General features: G+C 41.8%; 1 protein-coding gene and 1 long non-coding RNA gene across 4 annotated transcripts; one reads left to right on the top strand and one right to left on the bottom strand.

The window, feature by feature from the left end:
* Positions 1 to 329: 329 nt before the first annotated feature.
* LOC121674654 lies at positions 330 to 11703 on the bottom strand. 3 transcript variants are annotated; one of them, XR_006019739.1, is made up of 3 exons: positions 5819 to 11703; positions 2518 to 2753; positions 330 to 2028 (listed from the first exon to the last, which is right to left on the bottom strand). It is a non-coding gene; the product is annotated as an uncharacterized LOC121674654 (long non-coding RNA). The 3 variants fall into 3 exon arrangements; XR_006019740.1 differs by having other exon boundaries at positions 2518 to 8781; positions 11086 to 11703; XR_006019741.1 differs by having other exon boundaries at positions 330 to 2753; positions 5819 to 8781; positions 11086 to 11703.
* Positions 11704 to 11742: 39 nt separating this feature from the next.
* On the top strand, positions 11743 to 19915 carry PPP1R3G (protein phosphatase 1 regulatory subunit 3G). Its single transcript, XM_042049169.1, has one exon. It carries the CDS (start codon positions 11889 to 11891, stop codon positions 12738 to 12740), a length of 852 nt encoding a protein of 283 aa, XP_041905103.1. The 5' UTR covers positions 11743 to 11888; the 3' UTR covers positions 12741 to 19915.
* Positions 19916 to 20784: the final 869 nt, after the last annotated feature.

Below are 20784 nucleotides of genomic sequence, written 5' to 3'. Positions count from 1 at the left end.
TTAAAACACAAGGTATTTTCACTTTTTTACCAATGTCCAACAAGTTCCTAAATCACGTAGACAGGAACTGCAGAATTCTGTATCCAATCATCCCAAACCACTATTGCTGCAAAATATGGAGGTAGTGAACAAGGAGAAAGAAGCTTTTAACTACAACTTGTCCTCCATTTTGAGGTTTTCTACTTCTATCTATTTACTATGCAAATAGACCAAAAAACTCTAAATTTTTCACCCTGTGATAATCTCACATAGTATTCTATCACCTAATTCACACCATTGTAGATTCAAATTCTTCCCAGAGGCTAGGCAAATTTTCCCATGGACAAAGGTCAAAACCAGTACTGTCCAGGGGGGTAAAACCTTTCAAAACAGGCAGAGAAATATTCTCTGCATTCTAGGTTCCCACACTGTGACACCCCCAAATCATAAAAGGTCCTGTGCTGCACTTCCCACCAATCTTGTGTGGGGCTGGCTGTAGCTGTTTCCACTGAGGATGAATACCAAAGTTTGGCCCTGCAAGTTTAGCACAGTAAAATTTCAATCACCCTTTTGCAATGCAACATCAGAGTCATGTGGTGACTGGTTTCAAGCACAGAGAAGCTGGAGATGGTGCCAGAAGAGGAAGAAAGCCACAGGGAGAGGAGCCTGTTCTCTCAGCCAGCTGAAAGCCTGTTTCTCTGACTGGGCGGTGAGCAGCCACCCTGCCTGCACACAGGTTCTCAAAAAGTGGTTACTGGAGTGCCTGGATTCATGATTTCTCTCTAATATTATCTATGAAATCAAGCAACAGATACTGTGTAGTAATTTAAAATAACCAAAGATTAAAAAAAAGACCCAAACCCACAAGCAAACCAAAGCCACGTTCCCTGGTAAGAGTAGTATTTTCAGCAGGATTTAAATGTTTAGGGACCAGTGTGGCATCATCAAAAGTTTAAAATTAGAATTGTACATTTCATTCATTTGAGCAAGATTCAAAGTTTCAGTCTAGATGTACACAAAAAATATTTTCCCTGCCCTCACCTTTCAGCTGTGCCAATGTTAAACTGGCTTATAGGATCAATGGAGGCAAGTCTTGTTCAGGAGGTATTTAAAAGGCTATGTGAAGGTTAACCATCAAGTTAATGTAAATACACACATACATATGACTATAAACACATGAGAGTATATGAGAACCCAGGAGCACAGATAAGAGTATAAACATAGAAGTGTGTATGTGTATGTGAGTTGAAGCCATAACTGCACACAAGAGGTTATCTTTTTCCTCTGGTCCCCATGATTTTTAAGACTGGAAGTCTCCCAGGCACCTTTCCTGGGAGGCGTGCACAGTTGTTATGCAAGCAGACTGTTCTAGTCTGCTTCTGGGGTTTTAGGTGTTTTTTTTGTCCAGAATGACTCTGAGGTCTTTGTATTCTTCCTAAAGTTGCTGCTTTGTTTGGGAACACGTTAAGGAACAGGCAAACCTTTCTACATACCCAGATTTTTGTTTTAGGCAAAAAATCCAGACAAGAAACTGCATCATCCATTAAATCAAGCAAACAGCAAAAACTGGATCAGTGTAAAGACATGATATCTCAAAAAAAAACTTTCAGACTTCACTGGTTGCCTGGAGCTCTCTGCAGAACATACTGAAAGGTGACCACCTCACTGCTTTTATCTGTCCCACTTAAATGTGAAAAATAAAGAAGGCAATTTGCATCTTGTTGCAGCCAAGTGACAAAACTTTATGGGTCTTCCTGTTCTGTAACATGAATCAAGAAATGATGACTACATGGATTCAGATGTTAACCATAGTGATAAGACACCCCCCTGAACATATGGCAGGAAAGAGACATAGAATTTTGCACAGAGTCATTAATCTTCAAATTTTAAAGTAAGACAGGCTTCACAGTTAAATAAAATACTCTGCATTTGGCCAAGGTAAACTTTTTGCTCTTGGAGTGAGAAGGAAGAGATTTCTGTTGGGGAGTGAATGCATCCTTCCCATGGGAGAAATAAGAAATGCCATTTTTTCTTCATTTGTCAGGATAACTAGAAAACAGCATATAAAATTAAGTGAAATTAAATGCAATTTTCAAGGACAATGGGTAAAAAAGGAAAACTGCAAAGGAGAGAAAATTACTCTTGAAATAGATCTTTGAGGTAATTTAGTTTTTTTAATCACTGAATCCATTCAATATTCACAATGAAAATTAATCCATTGCTCTTAAAACTCTTGCTCAGTTCATCAGCTCATTAATCCCCCCTTGGTTGTTAAGTCGCTCCTCCTCGTGTCACCAGCCTGATTAATGATTCATAAGATAACTAAGGGCTCAAAATATTGTCTCCCTAAGACTGGTCTGGCTAATCTTGGTCTTGTTGAGTTATCCTTAGATTTGCAAGTTAAATGCTCAGATGGAAAGGGTCTGGGTAGCACTGCTTATCTGATTAGGAAATAGTGGTATGTAGGGGAGAGGGATATTAACTACCAGAAATCAAAGGAACAAGTCCAGTGGGATGAGTGGACAGTGATCTACTTACTGCTGTTGGGAAGAGAGTAACGTAGAGCAGTGGAAACTTTCTGTTCACTTTAACTGTGCTCATGCACTTCTGTTTCTTGGATGGGAGACAGAGCTGGGTGTGAATGGCACCACTTCTTCAAGAACATCTTTATTTTGAAAACAAAGTGTCTTCTTTCAACTGAATTGTTTTTGAACTCCTTACAGTGTGACTTGTTCTTGAAGTATTTTCAAACTGAAGGGAGTCCTTCTGCTTCACTGAGTAAAAAGATAAACAACTCAGTTTTGGCACCATTAGGTTGCATTCACAGTCTATCATATTACAGAGACATTAGAAAAGATGTACTGAATCACGGAAGTAGCAGCCTTTAAATGTCTCCTCAGTTTGGGAGTGAAAAGAAATAGGAGACATGTGGGATTTGTCTTTTTGTTTTAGTTGGATATGAAAATGGAGACAGAAGCAGAGTTACAGCAGATTAGTAGTCCAGATACCAGCAAAGGAAACATATTTTGCTAAACTTATTCTTAAATATTTACTGTATGAAAATGTATTGAACTATGTATTATCTGCAGATGGCTTGTAAAAGGAACTGCTCTGAATTGTGCCAAGTCAGTAGGAAGAAAAAGTCTAAAAGAACTTTATTAAGGTTGCAATTCCAATTCGTGGTGATATGAATCATGATAACATTCTTTAGTAAGGTTTTAATGCCATGATCACATACTACTTTCATGGCTGGAGGACTTGGACTTCATTTTCTTCAAATTACAAAGAATGCAGGAAGCAAAAGGATGGTCCTGCCACAGAGGCAAGTGATTTTCCAGCCTGAAGGGACTAAATTTTGCTGCTGCTCCTCACATAAAGCACCTGGCAGTTCTATGCAAATTGCTCAAACTAACTTGGCTACCTAATGCATATTGATAACTTTCTACCCCAATAACCCAAGCAGTCAGATTTCAGAGGTACTGCGTTACAGCTGAAATCAAAAGGAGTGATGTACTGAGTCCATGAAAAATCTTCTATTCTCATAAGCAATTTCAAAAGTCAAGTTGCACACTTCCAAAATGAGCACTTAGAATAAAAGGACACTTTTTACCTTCACCTCTCCGCAGCTCAGCTCTCTAATGCTAAAAATCAGGAATACTTCATCTCACAGAAGTCTCCTGTTTCTGAAGCACTTGAAGGTACTGTAGTGCTGAGCACAATGGAGGATCCCGTGAGGAAAACCCATCACATCTCCAGAGCAGGACTGGAATACTGTTCAGTAAGTCAGGCCTACAGCTACACTTTGAGCAATGTGGAGGAAAGCAATGACAACACCATTGAGTAGCTGTCTATCTTGTGTGCTTAACGAGACAGTCCTGAAAGAAAAATGGCCTAAAAATGCATAATTAAAGGCTGTAACCTAAATGATGGGCTCAAAAAAATAAAAAAAGAGCTGCATTAAGGTTATAAAGGCAATATGACTTCAGGCAATTTTTAGTGTATTGATGCTTGAATCTGTATTCCCATCATTCTTTTAAAATGGATTTTTTTTGTGGATAATTAATACTAGTCTCTGTCCTACTCTTTAGAAAAAAAGTAATGATACATTGATTTGATGAAATGCAGCATATTGCCCATTGAAATGCGGGCACTAAAAAAGAGTAGACAAAGTGTATTTTATTTACCTGAGTTTGCAGGACAAGGTTTATACGTATCTGTGTTTTAGACTGCTGTAGTTTAGCACAAACTTGGACTAGGTTCATGTCTTCAGAGAATTTGCTATGGGTTCTTGAAGGAGCAGTAGCAGACATGAATTTGTGCATGAAAGTAAGCATAGAACTTCAGTAGCTCCACTTAGTACTATCTACCCAATTAGGTTTATATTTTACAATGCTTATAACATTTTATAACATCAGCTTGGGGGAACATGTCCCCCAGTCCTGCAGAGCAGTGACTTTGCTGAAATCATGTACAGAGACACTTAGAACTAAATACTTGCTAAAATTATTTGTAACTTAGGTCCAATTATTTCACCTGACCACCAGCATCGCTGCAGTTTGTTCAACAACTCTTTGCAAATAGTAATAATAATAATAATATTAACTTTTATGTGACAGGTGCAGCAGCAACCCTGACTTCACGTTCACACACCTCCTCCTCCTCTTTCATCCTTTAACCAGCGATTCCTGCCTTCTCTTCTCCCCACCCCAGACTGCACCAGGTCACCTCCTGAAGTGTGCTAATGCACCCCTTCACGTTTGTTAGATTACTACCCTGACAGGATCATGTGTGCCTTGTCTTGAAAGGCTTCAATTCTGATTTGCTTCAAATACAAAGTCCTGGCTTTAGAATGTTTTCTGATTTTAAAGCATTAGATAGCACTGCTTCCATTTGCAGGACAGGTAATCTTTTACATGTTATTTCAATTTTTCATTTTGTTGCTGGAGAGGAATGTATTTGCAATCAGATGAAATTGAAAAGCCGTGACAATCAACCACACCACCAGATGGAGCTTCTTTTCTGCCTTTCCTGCTGAAGGTGCTGAAGCTGTGGAACTGAACTCACTGGGACTGTGGGACTTTAACTGTTTTTATAGTTAATGAAACAGAAAACTCTCTTTCTATTTTTATTTCTGGTGATGCAGGACTAAGCATCCCTGCATTCATAGATGGCTATTTCAGCAATTTTTATTTGTATACTCTTAATGACAGCTATTGTGCCAGTTCTTTGCTTTTCCAGGGTTAGGCTCTATCATGCAGTCCTGTTTCTTGTTCATGCACTTGACAGTTTTCAAGTACAGGCTCACTTATTAGAATGGTACACTAATATTAAAGCAACATGTATTTCTGATCTTTTTTCTTTCCTACTGTAAAAATTATTAACAACTTTTAGAAAAGCAGATCTCTCTTTATTCAATCCACTACATAATCTATTTTATTCACTGAAATTCAACTCTGAAGTCTCCTTGTGTGCTTTTAGCAGTACTGTATTGTGTTACAGATTCCTAGTCGCTGGTTTATATATACATCAACTGAAGTTATGATGTTCATAAGTCATGAGGATCGATATAAATGACTGTGATAAACATTCTTTCTCTTTTACAGGATATATGCTATCAGATACCTGTTTTGCTATCTGGTATCATAGCTGAGCAATTGAGAACAGTAAAACTGAGGCAGTCTTGGAAAATTCAGAGAGACGGTTGAATTTATTCCCTTTTTGACAGTGTGAAAAAACACACATTGAAGCCAACAAATTTTAATGTAGTGTTTATACAACAAGATTGCTTGGAAGCCTATTCCCATTTTAACCCAAGAAATGGGACTGACGTACAACTTACCCAGCTGTGGCTGCTGGACTGAAAAGGTTGGCCTGCATTTGCCAGGAGTTATTAGAACAGGCTACATTGCACAACTCTGTTTTCCCAAAGGACAGGGAGGTATCTGAGCTGATGAGGTCAGGTTAGCATTCCGTTGTGCCACGTCAAACACAACTCTAAAGACCAGCAAGGTTTTGCCAGCCGACGTCATGAAGGTCCTTCTGACCAGCTGGCAAATTCTGCTGTCCTGGGAGAGACCAAATGAGTTCATGCCACTATTGATTTTGAGTGAGCTACGCGCCTTGCTGCTTGTAACAAAAGCAAACACAAAAAGACAAAACAGAATTAATGTGGGCACAAGTTCATGTTGTTTTCCATTTTCATGCCGCATTTCCAATGAGCAAAAAAATCTAATACTGTAGAGGGGGAAAAAAGGAGGGGGGGGGAATCTAATGATTCAGTCATCTAATGTTCATGTGCTAACAACTCAGAAAGGTGATCTAGAGATGTGTTGTTTTGTCATGTTTTATATCCTTTCCAGTAATTAATTTTGGAGGGTATGTCAAGCATTTGGAATTTCTGAGTGTCCTTAGACAAGAGGTAAACATCTTCTGTCTGAATAAGTTTCCTTACAGAATTTTAAGAAGACATTGGGTTTTGTTTTCCAAAGGCAGGCTGCTAGGTGGCAGGGCAGGGGCAAAATCCAGCAACTTAAGAAAGAAGGCAAGAAAAAAAGTTAATTATTTTAATACCTTAGCAATAGTTCTGGGGGTAGAATGCCCTTATATCAACCTACTTGGGATAAGATTGAGGTTCTTCCTCACTAAAGTCCAAAGCAGTATTATACTAGCATAATATAGGGCAAGAATTTGCTCAAATTATACTTTTCCTAGATTGAAAACAACCCCCAAAACAACCAAACAAAATCCCACATAAACATAGAGGTTTCACATGTGAGAACCCGGATCCTAGTGTTCATCAGAAACTTTTGAAAGAGATGCGGTTCTGCAACTTTCTGGAGATCCACATTAAAACAAACAAAACCCATAAAACAAAACCCTTTTCAACTCCTATGCTGTGAATACACTTTGGAAGCTGAAACCATTTTTTCTCACTGGTAATCGGAACTTTTCCTTTTCAGAGACTGTTTATTTGAGTTAAATTATTGAAATGCAACAACAGTCTATAAGGAAGGCAGGATGATAACATGTATATGGGAGGGGGTTTTTATCATCATATAATTTACTGATTAAAAGGCTGATAAATGGCTTAAGAATTTCAGTGTATCACATGAATATAAAAAGTTTAGATAAATACCTGATAAACACCAAAGGTATTAAACCAATCTTGAAAACTTTATGAACCACAAGATCAAAGCAATACTTCAGAAATCTTAGTGAATGGAAAGCTTTTGTGCAACATGGTTTTGTCACGGTTAATGGCAATTCCATTCTGAATTTAGAAACTTTGTGCCATTACCATATATTTACTTGTCATGAAAAATGCCCTTGATTTTATACCAGATGCAGGGAAATCTTTGACCTACTGAAATCAATGACAGAACTCCACTTTCAAGGAGGTCAGCATTTTACCCAAATGAAGGGACATACCTTGCCTTACTGCCAAAGTCTTGGTATTAGAAATTGAAAAGGCTATCATTGTAGGAAACACAGACGTTGCTGTAGCTCAGGAAAACTGAGTAAGTGTTATTTTCATGTATTTAAAGAAATCTCATTAGGAACATCAGATGAAAATCTGCTAGGACACAAGAAAAACTACACAGCAGACATCTCTAAAAGTGCTGTCTGAGAGACTCAAAGCTCTAAAGGGTTTTGCTTGCTGGGCATCCTGTAGAAATTGCATTTAAATCTTTGTATGTAAAATTTGGAAATTAAAGCAATCACTTCCATCTATTTGTTTCCATTTCAGTACCTTTCCCATTATGGATCTAAATGCATGCCTTTTTGAAGTACAGCTGCTTGGTTTTCCTGCATAAAGAAGAAAATTAGGTCTAATAATCTAACTTTTGAATAATTTCTATTCAAATGGTATAGACCCACTGAGTTTTGCATTCAGTGTTTGACCATCCTCATAAACACAGTAAACTGAAATACCATCCTTACTAGAAACACAGAGCAGCTAGAATTTCATATGGGATAGGGAGCATCTTATTTTTTTTTAATAATTGAGGAGGCTATTAATATCCTTGCTGGCATTTTTGTACAAGAAACATGACTGCTAAAACTGGGATGAAGAGCTACATAGTTTTCAAAGCAAAGCGAGACTATTGTTTGAACGAATGCTGCTATCATTCAAAAAAGGTGGTATTAATTTTGTGTATGAACTGTGATAATCCCTGCCTATTTCTAAATCCCTGTAAATTGTTTCATAGGGCTTAGGAGTTATGACTCATTCACATTTTCTGACAAGCAATTGTCATGGGAGATTTTCTTAGAAAACATGTAAGTAGGAAATTGGAGAGATCTGGCATATTTGAACTAGGTACATCCAAAAGCTGAGTACTTTCCCCTGGGACTAACGGGAAAATCTGCTAGCTTTGGGTTTGAAAGTTGAAGGTAATGTTAAAAGTGCATTAAAAGAAATGATGAACAGTATTTGAATGGGTTTCTGTTTTATATTGTGTGGTTGTATCCACAGAATCCTCCAGTTACTTGACTCTGGGTGTCTGCAAACAAATATTTTCATGTTAATTTTCTGTTCAAATGATGACAATTATCGATCCAAGCAGCTTGACCAATTTATCAAGCTCCATGTCAAATACAGCTCCAAGCCAAAATCCCTGATCTAATGAGTCCTGAGAAATACATTCCCATGCAATCATAGTGAGAATTGAAAAGCAATACCATGGATTGCTTACCAGTGATTTTCACATTCCTTTTTTTAATGTCATTTTCAGTAATCATCTTAGGATACAAATGCTTCTGCAAAATGTGTGTGCTGATTGCAGGATGGGTCAAGATGGGCTGTTGTGAAACAAGAAGCAGGGAAATGAAAGAAAGTGCTGTGTTGATCCTGTGTATAGTTGATAACCCTAAACACACCTGGTCCAAATTCAGGGAATGCAAAAAGCCTCATGGCTGCTAATAATGCTACCTCTCTTTTACTAGGAAATTTGTCTGCTTTTATCACAACATTTTCTTTAATAACAAGTGTGGTAAATAGTACTTAGAAGCCTGAGACCTGGGCTGCACCATTCTTTTAGGAGAAGCCATTTTAAAACATGTCAGAGAACACTAAATGCCTCCTTAACTAATGTCATCTGGCAGGATTTGTTGTGTAGCTGAACATCTGTCCTAAAGGTTTACCTGATTTCAAATTAGTCCTTTCAAAATGGTAGCAATTGATTCCCACTTAAAATATGAGTCTGTGTGCCGTTAATGGCCTGATTGTAATTACTTTCCTGCAATATGGATTCATGTTGCCTTAACTGCTTTTTCTTATTTTCTATAAGCTGTAGTTCTTTTTGCAGGCCTATCTCCCAGAGTTATGGAACATATAAGAAATGTGTATTAATTGCTACCCTATCACTTAACTTTTATCAATATTTACAGTTGTTTTCTCTTTTTGCTGTCCCTTATTTTGCTTAAACCTTTCACATTACTCTGAAATTTCTAGTAGTCCAAATGGTTTTGCCTTATGAGCAAATGGCACAATTTTTTCCCTTCGCTGCTTGAAACACTTGTTAATGATTTGGCAAGCTGGGATAGCTCCTACATGAGGAAGTAAGGGCTGGTTTCTTAATTTCTGCTTTCCTCACCATAAAACAGATAACACTTCAAGAAAGTAAAGTAGCAGTGTCGTACTTTAGGTAGGGGTTCTTGAACATATTTTAAGTACTAAGCACCCTTATTCTATACATCATTCTATTCATTTTTCTTCCTTCCAGCCTGTTAATTTGAGGTCCCACTAGCCTCAGACAGGTGAGTGAGGAGGTCTCGCTTCCAGGCATAAGTAAGGAAGTGCTTGCAACCTGTTTTCATCACAGTGAATGTTACTTAACAGGAGAGTGTTTGGGAGAGACCCAAAATTTCCGTCCACTGCTCTGCTAGACACCAGCAGGTTGGAAGTGATGATGAAAGCAGGTGACACCAGCACCTTTGCTGCCACATCCAGAAAGAGGACAATCGTGTTCCTCCTTCCTGTGCTGCACCACAGAGCTCAGCTGAGTAACTCAGGACCACGGTCTGTGGTTTAACACCATTAAATTGAGGCTGGTTGGTTCAAAGAACTGAAGTGGTGGCACAGCAGCTCCCTTGGAGCAGACAAGGCAAAGGAATGCAACCATGTTTAGCCAACAGTCTGCCAAACCTGGCAGCTCCCAGCAGAGCTGGTGATGAGCAGCTGATGGCAAACTGGTGTTCATCATGTTTTCCATTAGCACAGCAGGCACCAGCCAGGATGTTTGTTCTTCATTCCTCTTCTTACAAGGCCCTAAACCCAGTGACAAACAAATGTCAAGTACTCAGAGTATCCAGCACTTCTGAGGAACTGCTCGCTGTTCAGCTCTTCTGTCAAGGTGTTGCAAGAACACCCTCACAGCAGTGTCTGCTAAGAAAACTGTTGGGTGATGTTTCTGCTGCTTTGACATTCATTCCTCTGAGAGACCCAGACTGCACATTCAGTTGAACTGCAGTGTATTCACTCACACTGGGAGGCTGCTTTTTGGCAACCAGACTGATGCTAAAAATAAAACAACCTATGCAAAACAAACAGAAAACCTCCTTGCTAAATCCATAGTGGGAGTATGTTGCTTCAAAAAGCATTGGGTTGTTTGCATATGCTTTTTGCTGTCTCTTCCATGAGAAAAAGAATGGAGGAAAGTTTAATAATGTAGTATTTTTGCAATCATCCGTGCAAATCACCCCAGACAATAGCTGTGGCACACACAAGGTATAGAACCAAGTTTGGAAACTTCTCAGATGTGGACCTCATCCTACTTATAAAAACATGTCGTTATAAGGATGCTGTTTACTATGTGTCATGACTACAAAATAAAACTGAGAGGAATTCTAATTCTCTTTATTTATTTAACGGGCAATGCCTGTATTTTGTTTTCCCTTCTTGATTTTTTGTTTTTAATTGGAAACTTTGGAGATAGCCTGACCTTCTAAAAGGCTGTTTGTGCACACGTGTGCCTCCTGAGCCTTAGGACTTCATTTTACACAAGTAACAGTACAGTTAGTGCCGGGTGTGGGTAAAAAGTAGAGATTTGCCTACAAAACATATTGTACTTTATAAAAAGTTAAGGCCTTTGGAGTTTGTTTTACCTTTGGGGTTTTGTCCTCGAGCTCTGGTCTCAAAGATCTTTCTCTGCAGTTAGGACGGGTGGAAACTGATTTACACGCAAAAGCCGGGGGTCTCACAAACTCCCAGCAGCAGACGAACACGGCTCACGGGCAGCCCCCAGCCCTTCTTACGCCCGGGCCGGCGGGGAGAGCAGCAGCTCAGCCGCGGTCCCGCGGGGCCGCTCAACTCCCACCGCCTCCCGTTCCCTGAATGGATGGAACTCCTCGGTGATGCCAGCCTGGGGCTGGGGAGCTCCTGCTTAATCCTGACCCTCCGTGCTCTTTCTTCGGGGAACCTCCGACGGGTGGAAGCCTAAATAACGACGACGGTGATGACGATAACAATAATAATCATAATTAATTAGAGTAATAACGAAGCCTGCTCCAGCAGCCCACAGCCGCGCGTTCTCCCCCGGCCTGAGTGTGCGGGGCGGCGGGGGGACCCCGGCGGGGCGTCTGTCCCCGCTGCCCCTCTCTCCTCCAAGCCCGTAAAACACCGAGCGTTGCTCGCTGCTCGCTGCCCCGTGCCCTGGTAACGCCGGCCCCCGGCGGGCGGGAGGACGTGCGGGGCCGCCCGTCGCGGCTGTTTCCGCGTTGCCCGTCCAGGGAGGTCCCGCCCCCGCCCGCGGCCGCCCCAGCTCCAGCCCCGCGGGGAGGCTCCGGGGCCGGCGGGGGGGCGCGCCCCCCACCCGGGGCCTGCGGCGGGGGCGCGGGATAAAGCGGTGCCGGCCCGTTCGCCTGGCGGCACAGGGGCGGCCGGGACGGGCCCAGCGGGGCGCCCCGCCATGGCGAGCCCCGCACGCCCGCGGCAAGAGCTGGCGGCGGAGGAGCGGCGGCTCCGCGGCGCGGCCCCGACGGTGCCCCGCGACGCCAAGCGGGAGGCGGCGGGGGAGCGGCTGGTACTGCTGGAGCTGCGCCGCTGCGGACGGCCGCCGTCCCCCGGCCCCGGCGAGCGGCAGGAGGAGGGGGAAGAGGAGGAAGAGGAGGGGGAGGCAGCGGCGGGCGAAGATTGTTGCGGCAAGTGCAAGAAGCGGGTGCAGTTCGCTGACTCGCTGGGGCTGAGCCTCGCCAGCGTCAAGCACTTCAGCGACGCCGAGGAGCCGCAGGTGCCGCCCGCCGCGCTGTCGCACCTGCAGAGCCCGCCCGGCGAGGAGCGAGACCCGCCGCCGCCCGGCGCCGACCCCCCGCCGCCCGCGCTGCTCCTGGTGCCCGACTTCCCCGACGGCGGGGAGCCCAGCGCCGAGCGGCTGCGGCGGCAGCGCGTCTGCCTGGAGCGCCTGGGGCGGCCCGCGGCGCCCACCGACGTGCGGGGCACGGTGCAAGTGCTGGGCGGCCCCGGCCCCAAGGAAGTGACGGTGCGCTACACCTTCAACGAGTGGCTCTCCTTCGTGGACGTCCCGGCCGCGCCCCTGCCCCCCGACCCGCCGGCCGAGCGCTACTGCTTCACCCTGTGCGTCCCGCCGAGCCTGCGGGAGGGCTCGGCCCTGCACTTCGCCATCCGCTACCGCAGCCCCCAGGGCGAGTTCTGGGACAACAACGGCGGCCGCAACTACACGCTGCGGTGCTGCGGCTGCCCCGGGGGCGGCCCCGCGCCGCCCGCCGCCGCCCCGCCGGCCCCCGCCGCCCCCCGCTACTGACGCCCGCCGGGCGAGGGGAGCCGAGGGGACCCGGCCGGGCAGGGGCAGGCGGCCGCCCCCCGCGCCCGGAGTGAGGCCCGCCTCGGGAGGGAGACGCCAGCGCGCCGAGGGCCCCGTCCCGGAGACTGCCCCAAGTCTGGTGGTTTTTAAGCAGGCGCTTCAGTTTCTGCCAGCGAAACATGGATGTGCGTAGGCTCGCATTGCTGTGGCTTGTGGAATTGTTCTCCTTTTTGGTTTTTTGTCTTTTTTCTTTCTTTTTTTTTTTTTTTTTTGAGAGAGAGAGAGAGCAAGGAGACTGAGTAGCGTGGGCTTTGCTTTTACCCTCTTGAAGTGAATTTTTGAGGTCTTGATTTGGGCTTGACTCCACTTACCCGATTAGTCAAGAGCACTCGTGTGAAAACTTGGTTGCGTGTTCGCTAAAGGTTTAACTTAGGATCCCAATTTTCTCGTTCTCAGATCCATTTGAAAGACATAGTACTGCGACAGCAACGGTGTGCTTTGTCCTTTTTTTGTTATTTTCTTTTAGTTTAATGGACTCCGTAACAATACGATTCACTGTTGTGAGCACCTGTCAAACCCGTGACAGGCTTGCGTGCTCGCCCCACCTTTGCCATGGCTGCGGCGGCTCTGAACAGCAGGCACTCTGTTTTGGGGCTGGATCTGGGGCTGGACTGGGCTGCTCTGGTTTTTGTCATTCAACACACTTTGATACTGCTCCCCAGGCTCGCGTGTAGGTCCCGTCTGGCTAATAGCAGCTAACAGGGTCTTCTGCAGAAATGTTTTTGCTTAAAATAGACTGGTGACTTCTTTTCACACAGCTGACAAGTCTAAAACCGGGACGAAGGAGGAGTTAAAATACTTGCTGATGCTGTGTTTATCAGGAGAACTTTGGTAACACCTTTGAGTCATGCACTGTGAAGTAAAAGATGGTGTCCGTCTCATACACGGTTCTGTATTTTCAGATTTGGGGAGTAGTTGCTGGTTTGGATGACCCTTCTCACTGAGGAGTGCCGATGTGATACAGAGAGGGTGTCTTCAGTAACAAATGGAAACAAGTGCCTTAGTTCTGCTCTCCTTATGTTACATTTTGCACCACATTTCTCAAGTATTTATAATTTATTCAGCTTTTTTGCTACATATTTTTCTGTATTTGTATGTTGCTGGGAAAGGACTTTGTTGTGCACACAGCTGGACTTTATGGCGCTGGACACTTGAATTGATTTTATAGTCTTCACTCTTACACTGCAAGCCTATAGGTTGACTACTGCTGGTGTACCAACTCCTGAAATTAAGCAAAAACTACCAATGCAAATGGGTTTGTAAGAATAAAAAAGAGTTTTAAAAAAGGCCATAAAGCTCACCATTACACTTTTTTTTTTTTTTTTTTTAAGCAAAACGTAACAGGAAACTTCACATTTTGCAACCTGGTTGTGTCCCCACCCTGTTGTCTGCGTGTCCTGACCAGGGATGATCCCGTCCGCAAGCAGCATTTAGGGCTGTAGCTGAAAATGACTGTTGTCCTGCCAGAGCCATGAGGCAAATCACCCTCTAAGTCCGTGACAGCCCCTTGTGATGGATGTCTTGAGCAGAGCTGGGGTGAGAGGAAGCTTTACTAGCATGGGTGGAAGATAGGTGGGTTTCAGTCAAGTTTTGTTCTGGCTCTTCTGCAACTTTGACTCTGCTTGTTGTCTTTTGATACAGTATCTCAAAATACGGGTTATTTTTTGTTAACAAAAGAATAGATAAGACATTGCCAGAGTGCAGAAAACGCCCTGACATGGATGTATGGTCTTCAGTAAGACCATGGAATGTCATTTTCCTTTTTTGAAACAGAGCATACCGCGAGATTTCTCAGGTCTCCATTTCCTCTGAAGATGTAAAATGTCTTAAAGGGCATTATGAGAACATTAGAAAAAACAGCTTCTTTATAAAACTCCCCATACTTGAGAATATTTAAAAGCCTACAGCTAACCTGCCTTTGGAGATAGCTGGAACAGACCCAGAGCTAAAAGCAGGGGATCTGCTGGGAGAAAGACGTGAAGCAGAGGGAGCTTCAGACTAAAGGTCCTGCAGTTCTGCTCACACGTGCACTGCTGCTGAAACATAGCCTGTCCTCCTTCCTCCTGAAAAAGCCTGTACATAAACCACAGTGTGAGAATACAGCCAGAGACAAGGAGGTGTTTAATTCCCTCAGAAACCATTCTGCTGTTAAACTGTATCAGTTGCTTTGACAACGCACAGAGGGAAAGCTCTGTGCGGGCAAACAGAAGTTGGGAATCTTGTCCTCTAAGTTACATGTGAACTCTTGCCAAAAAGGTTTTAAGTGAGAATAGTGAACTCTACTACTTCCCTACACAAGTTTGTTTTAAATCTATCATGCATTACAGGATTACAGGATGTTACATGGGATAACCTGGTATGAATTAGCCTTTCTTCAGATTGCTGCATCAATGAAATAGTGTGCTCTTAAGCTGATGTGTGATCCTAACAGTGTCAAGATTGATCCTTCATTTAAGTACAATGTAATATTTGGGATTTCTGGAGCCCATTCCTATTCTGTGCTTTGTTTATTAGTTGCTTCAGAGAAGGAGGAAACATCGCCAGAAAAAGGAGGGGAGGGATCTCTCCTTAACACAAGTTAAAGGAGCAGCCGTATGCTGATGGCTGTGTCCGGGCAGAGGTGGTACCAGGAAGAATCCTGGCTGGCTGTGCCTATTGATAGAAGGCTGGAAACGTTCTCTGGTCCACTGTAAACATCGACATCCAGAATGTGTAACATTTCTGTGTGCTTTTCAGATGTGTGACCTGAAATTTGAAATACAAGAAAGTACTTGCTGAGGCTAGACAGTAAAATCTTCTGAGTGCTTCAGAAAATTGTTGCCAATCGAAGATCCTGCCAATTGTGTTAATTAAAGCACAACATTTTTGTGCTTTGATACCTGGTAAAGTGCTTTTATTTGTTATTAAGAAATACTTTCTGTGAAAGGAAGGGGGAAACCTCTAGATGGGAATCAAATCAAACATACTCACTTTTTAATAGACAGTACATTTCTTAAGATTTTACAGAAGCTTAGATTTCCAAAGCAGGGTTCAAAGACAGCCTACTCACAGTTGTCTGTATTTTTATAGCTGAGGTTATTGAGGGCTATGGAAATGCAAGGCTTTATCAAAGATTACACTGGGCAGCAGTTGTAAAAATCCAACTGGACCATGTGTGTACCAAAGGCTGGCAAGCCCACATCAGCAAAACCCAGGGCTCCTGCTCCTGGTCACAGGTTGAGACACATGGTGTAATTGCAACATTATTCTCAAAGAAGTATAATCAAAGTGAAATAGTTTTAATTCTATTAAAATCTAAAGGCCAGTAGAGTAAAACGCTAAGTGAAGCACTCTTCCTGTTTGGTTGCATTACTGTTAATGTATTTCATAAAGATTCAAAGCATAACTTTTGGAGGATGTGCTCATAAACATGCTCCCTCCCCTAACTTAAATAAGAAATTTAAGATTTACTGCACTTTTGGAAAAACACTAGCTCCAAAGATTTTTATTTTATGCAGATTTCTGTTCCCCCACCATGGATTAAGGATTTAGGGGAGGAATAGCTGCCAAATGGTTTTATAGGTGTATATAAATGAAAAAAGTTTAATATAGTTGAAACCCTATAGGGGTAACTGTGAAGGACATCAAAGCCAAATCTTCCTTAAGCAATTTTTTGCCATGTACACTTACTTTTAGATTCAGCTTTAAATGATTGAGAAAAGGACTGTGAAGCTAAATTTACTTTGGTGTCATGAAGATCTGTAAGCTTGCATGAAAACTACTTCTGTGTTATTTAAAATTGGAGCTTTCAGTCAGTACTTGGAAAGTCTGGCTTCTGCTCCCATTGGCTTCCCTGGGATTTGGATCCAGCCCAAAGTACTGCAGGAAGGTAAGGGAAATGATCTAGGTTTAATTGTCCACTCTGTTCAGAGTCTTGCGTTATGGGGTTAGGATAACATGGCACTGTAATGAATGTTCATCTGTCATGAGTTCAAAATCTGCTGTCTGTGCATGGCAGTAATTAAATCACCTTAATTGTTTTTTCATTATTCTTTCTGAGAGAGGGAAAATTACTTGCCTTGGATTAGCATATTGCCAAAGACTGTTATAAATATTTATGGCGTGTACTCTTTCAATAGAAAGCCTGTACATTCTTCACAGGTCTCCATAGTTCTTTTTCTCGAACACAGAAGAGTAGTTACTTGAATGCACTAATTACCATCATTTCACCCTCTTGCAAAGTTTCAGTACATACTGGTTTAACAGTAAAAAAGGTAAGTAGTTTAGAAAGAAGCATTGCGAAAAATAATTACCTCTGTAAGCTGCGGAATCTTTTTGAAGGTGCACGTTTGTGAAACAGGTTTGAGAGTTCCAAATTTTTTCCTTTTACGGTTGTAGAAAATACACAGTTTTGGAAGAATTACTGGCTTCTCTCCCTGTTTTTTTCCCTGCTTTCACATTAAGGCCTCACACACTATATTCTAAAATACTGAAAAAGGGAAAAGTAGGAATGTAAATGCTCAGTTAAAGAGCTGCAGAGCTTAGTTCTTTTTTTTTATAAAGGTCATCAAGCAAAATATTCCCAAGAGTATGAAAGAATTATGCCTGTGTTAAGACTGGTGGAACAAAGCGAACAGTATAGTCCTGACTTGAATAATGCCAGGATTTCACTGTAGATCATTATGGAAAACTCAGGAAAACAGTCAGTGCACAGCTCTTTCATGGCTCTGTTTACGCGTACGTATGGTCTGTGCTGGGTATTGGGAGAGACGCATTTATGTTGCATTACAGGAAGTAAAGTTGAGGGGCTGGTGCTTCTCCATAAAATTATTCTAGCTGCTGATGTTAGAGGGTAAAAGTTTTGCTTTTAATGCCTGGAAACTTGGAAGTTTTTTTACATAGAAATACCTTTTGAGAAAAGGGAGTAGTCAGTTAAAATCCTTCATAGCCTATTTCAACATTGTATGTAAAGTGTTCGCATGCTTCTCTCTTGGGTTGCTCTCCTGAAAATCTGTACCTCTGGTATATCTGGGCATTTTGAAACCGTGCTTTCAAAAGCAGAAGAATTTCTTGAGAGGTTGTAACACACAACAGAAATGCCTGTCCTTTGAACAGTTACTAATATTAATCAAATGGTTCCTTTTTTCCTTTCAGAGTGCTGTTTCCAAGTTTATCCTGCAAAAGTAATGACAAACTTCAGTATAGGCAAACATTCAAATTTTGGTTTATACTGCTGAGGTCAATAGTTTGCTAAAATGTCAAGATCAGAAAAAACATTTTTAATATAATACAAAAGCAAACTTGTTTTGCTAAGACATTGCAGCTTTAGTAAATATATTTATTGAGCTCTGTTCTAAGGAAAAAATATATACTTTTTATAATAGCGGACATTGTACGTGAGTCATGGGATCATTCCTTTGTGTTTTAACTATTCCTGTTGTTTACACTGCTTTGACAAAATCCAACAAAGCTTCTGACAGCGTGCCAAGAGAGATTTAATGAGTATTGCAACGTAAACGGAACTGGTGAAGCACAGAAGGTGCAGCTGTAAGAGCACAGCAGCTCTGAAGCTGGAGCACAGTGCCAGCTCTCCAGTCCACTCTCTCCCTCGGTGACGGTGAGCACATCCCTAGCCAGGAGTAAGAACACGGCAAGGGGACACCAACACAACACTAAAGTCATCCCAGCCTACAGCTGGGCTCAACTTCCTAAGCCAGGTGTGGTTAGCAAGTATTTTCCTTTCATAGCTTGTAGGATTTCAATGATAAAGCATTTGTCAAGCTATGTTTTGTACAGAAGTGGGCATGTTTTGGCAAAATACCTTAAAAAGGCATCAGGCAAGGGAAAATATATTTGTAGGTATCTTTCAATCAGGTACAACTGATACGCACATAATTAACACTAACTGAGCATGCACTTACACGTGTTACAAGCAAAGGAAACATAAAGACTTGTCCAAAACAGGGAACAAGCATCTAAAATGCCGTGACTGTGTTGGGTTTGAGGAGTAAGTGGTAATATCTCTGCCAGCTTTGCACTCCTATTAACAAGCTAGATAGTGTTACGCAGACTTTTGGACTGTAGCAGCAGAGACATTCTTACCTTGCTTCTAATAAGTAATGCATAAATACTGTATGATAAGCTGATCAGTAATTTCAAGTAAGAACTAATTTGTCCTTGACTGAGAAAGTCAGCTGTCTTACCCTCTGCAGTATGGACTGGGGACAGAGTGAAATTACAGAGCCCCATTACTTTTTCTTCCCCCCTTCATGGTCCTCTCTGTAGAGTGTACCTGAAGGTTACTACTGCTCCTCTGCAGACAGAAATAGGGAAGGGAGAGAGAATCTGAGTGGTAACCTTGAAAAAAAAAAGCTGGAGCAGATGGCATGAATTGGGACTGCAGTAGTGTTCTATCTACCACCAAAACTTAACAACAGAATTTTCAGGCATTAATGGAGAAGTAATCTCCTTCATACTTTGGAGGGAATTAATGAGACATTTCACGTTCCCGTGACTGCCTGCCAACATGACAGCATGTACCATCTACAGCTGTATTCTTGTTGGAAACAATGCTAAAGAACTTCACTGGAAAGGTATTTTGGAGTAAATGATTATGCATTGAAAGAGTTCTCTTATTTTTTTATAAACATGGTGAAAACATAGATTTAAATAGTAAAAATGTTACTGATGGAGTTGTCCCTCTATAAAATCAGGGCTATGCTGTTTATTTTCCTTCCTAGCATACATTCTCAGATCTTGAAATGGTATGCAGTGCTTGTTCCAGTAATTAAGCTGTTTTAGACAAGGATTTTACATGTAGTGTTTTAGCAACTAAGTTTCTTACAGTATAAAACTGGCAGCCCTTCCAAGCCTGTGCCATCCAGGAGTGTGAGATGTTACTACATTTCTGTGAGCTCATTGGAAGCCTAAAGAGCAATCAAACCCTTCTTCCCCTGCAGTTTCACCATTAACTTAAGTGCACTTAATTATCCAGTTGTGAATGTGGAGATTTCAAATACAGAATCGAATGTATATTACCTATTAGAATAATTAAATTCCATTTTAATAAAATGCTCACTAAAAACAATTTACATTGCAACACTTATACACCTAATAAAGGGAGAATTGTTACTGTATTTGCTTTTTATCTGAAACGGAGAAGGGGGCTGCATTTGCAGTCTCAGGAACACACTATTTTATTCTGTACACTGTATTGTCCATATGAAATGCATTACTAGACATCTCAATCTAACTGTACAAAATGGTAAAATACACTTTAAATGGCAGTGAGGAATGGGAGTTTGTTCTAAATTAGACACTTTAATAATGAATGAACAACAGAAAAGAACATAAACAAAAATGAATTTTGTGAAGCAAGAAAAATAAGGAGTGGTTTTCAAAGGCAACAGTGCCATGGAACTAGTTTTGAGCTTCTGTTTCTCTACTCAAAAAAACCCACAATTCACTGAAATAAAAGGAAACTTTTTTTTTTCTGTATGCCATTAAAATAGCTTTCCACTGCTTAATTTTTCTGCAGACTTCTAATAGAAAAAAATTTCAAGCACAGCAAGGACTTGAGCAGAACCTGATCAAAAATTTTGCTTGCTTTTTTTATTAATATGTGGTCTTAAAAGTGTTCAGCATTCTACAGATTTAAGAATAACCAATAAAATGCTATACTGAGTGTTCCACTTTTTCTAGGCAAAGCTTGTTGCCACTTTATGACTTCCAGCATTTGAGTTACTGTTCCAGTGAGGTTCCTTTTTTTCTGCCAAAATTCATGATCCTCGTGAAAAAGGGAAATCTTTCATAAACTGATGTGGAGCTTTCTGCTAATAGCTGCACCTCAACAAATTAAAGGATGTGGTGGTGAAAAAACATTTGAAAGCTCCCAAGCCTCAGTAATTCAAGTCTTACATTCTGCTATTCTGATCAGTTAATTGCTAAAAGTAGGACAAGACTGGTTATTAACTCTTGGAAACTGAAGAAAGAACTAGTGAAATTT

The sequence above is a fragment of the Corvus kubaryi genome, unplaced genomic scaffold, assembly GCF_017639235.1.
Source record: "Corvus kubaryi isolate FWS band 111438036 unplaced genomic scaffold, C.kubaryi_AGA036_p1.0 69, whole genome shotgun sequence".
NCBI classification, from domain to species: domain Eukaryota; kingdom Metazoa; phylum Chordata; class Aves; order Passeriformes; family Corvidae; genus Corvus; species Corvus kubaryi.
Note: the sequence above shows the minus strand (reverse complement) of the source record. Positions and strands in the feature narration are given on the sequence as shown.

Bases quoted from the DNA above. Each gene is read 5' to 3' on its own strand.
- PPP1R3G (XM_042049169.1), top strand. From the start codon at position 11,889: ATGGCGAGCCCCGCACGCCCGCGGCAAGAGCTGGCGGCGGAGGAGCGG.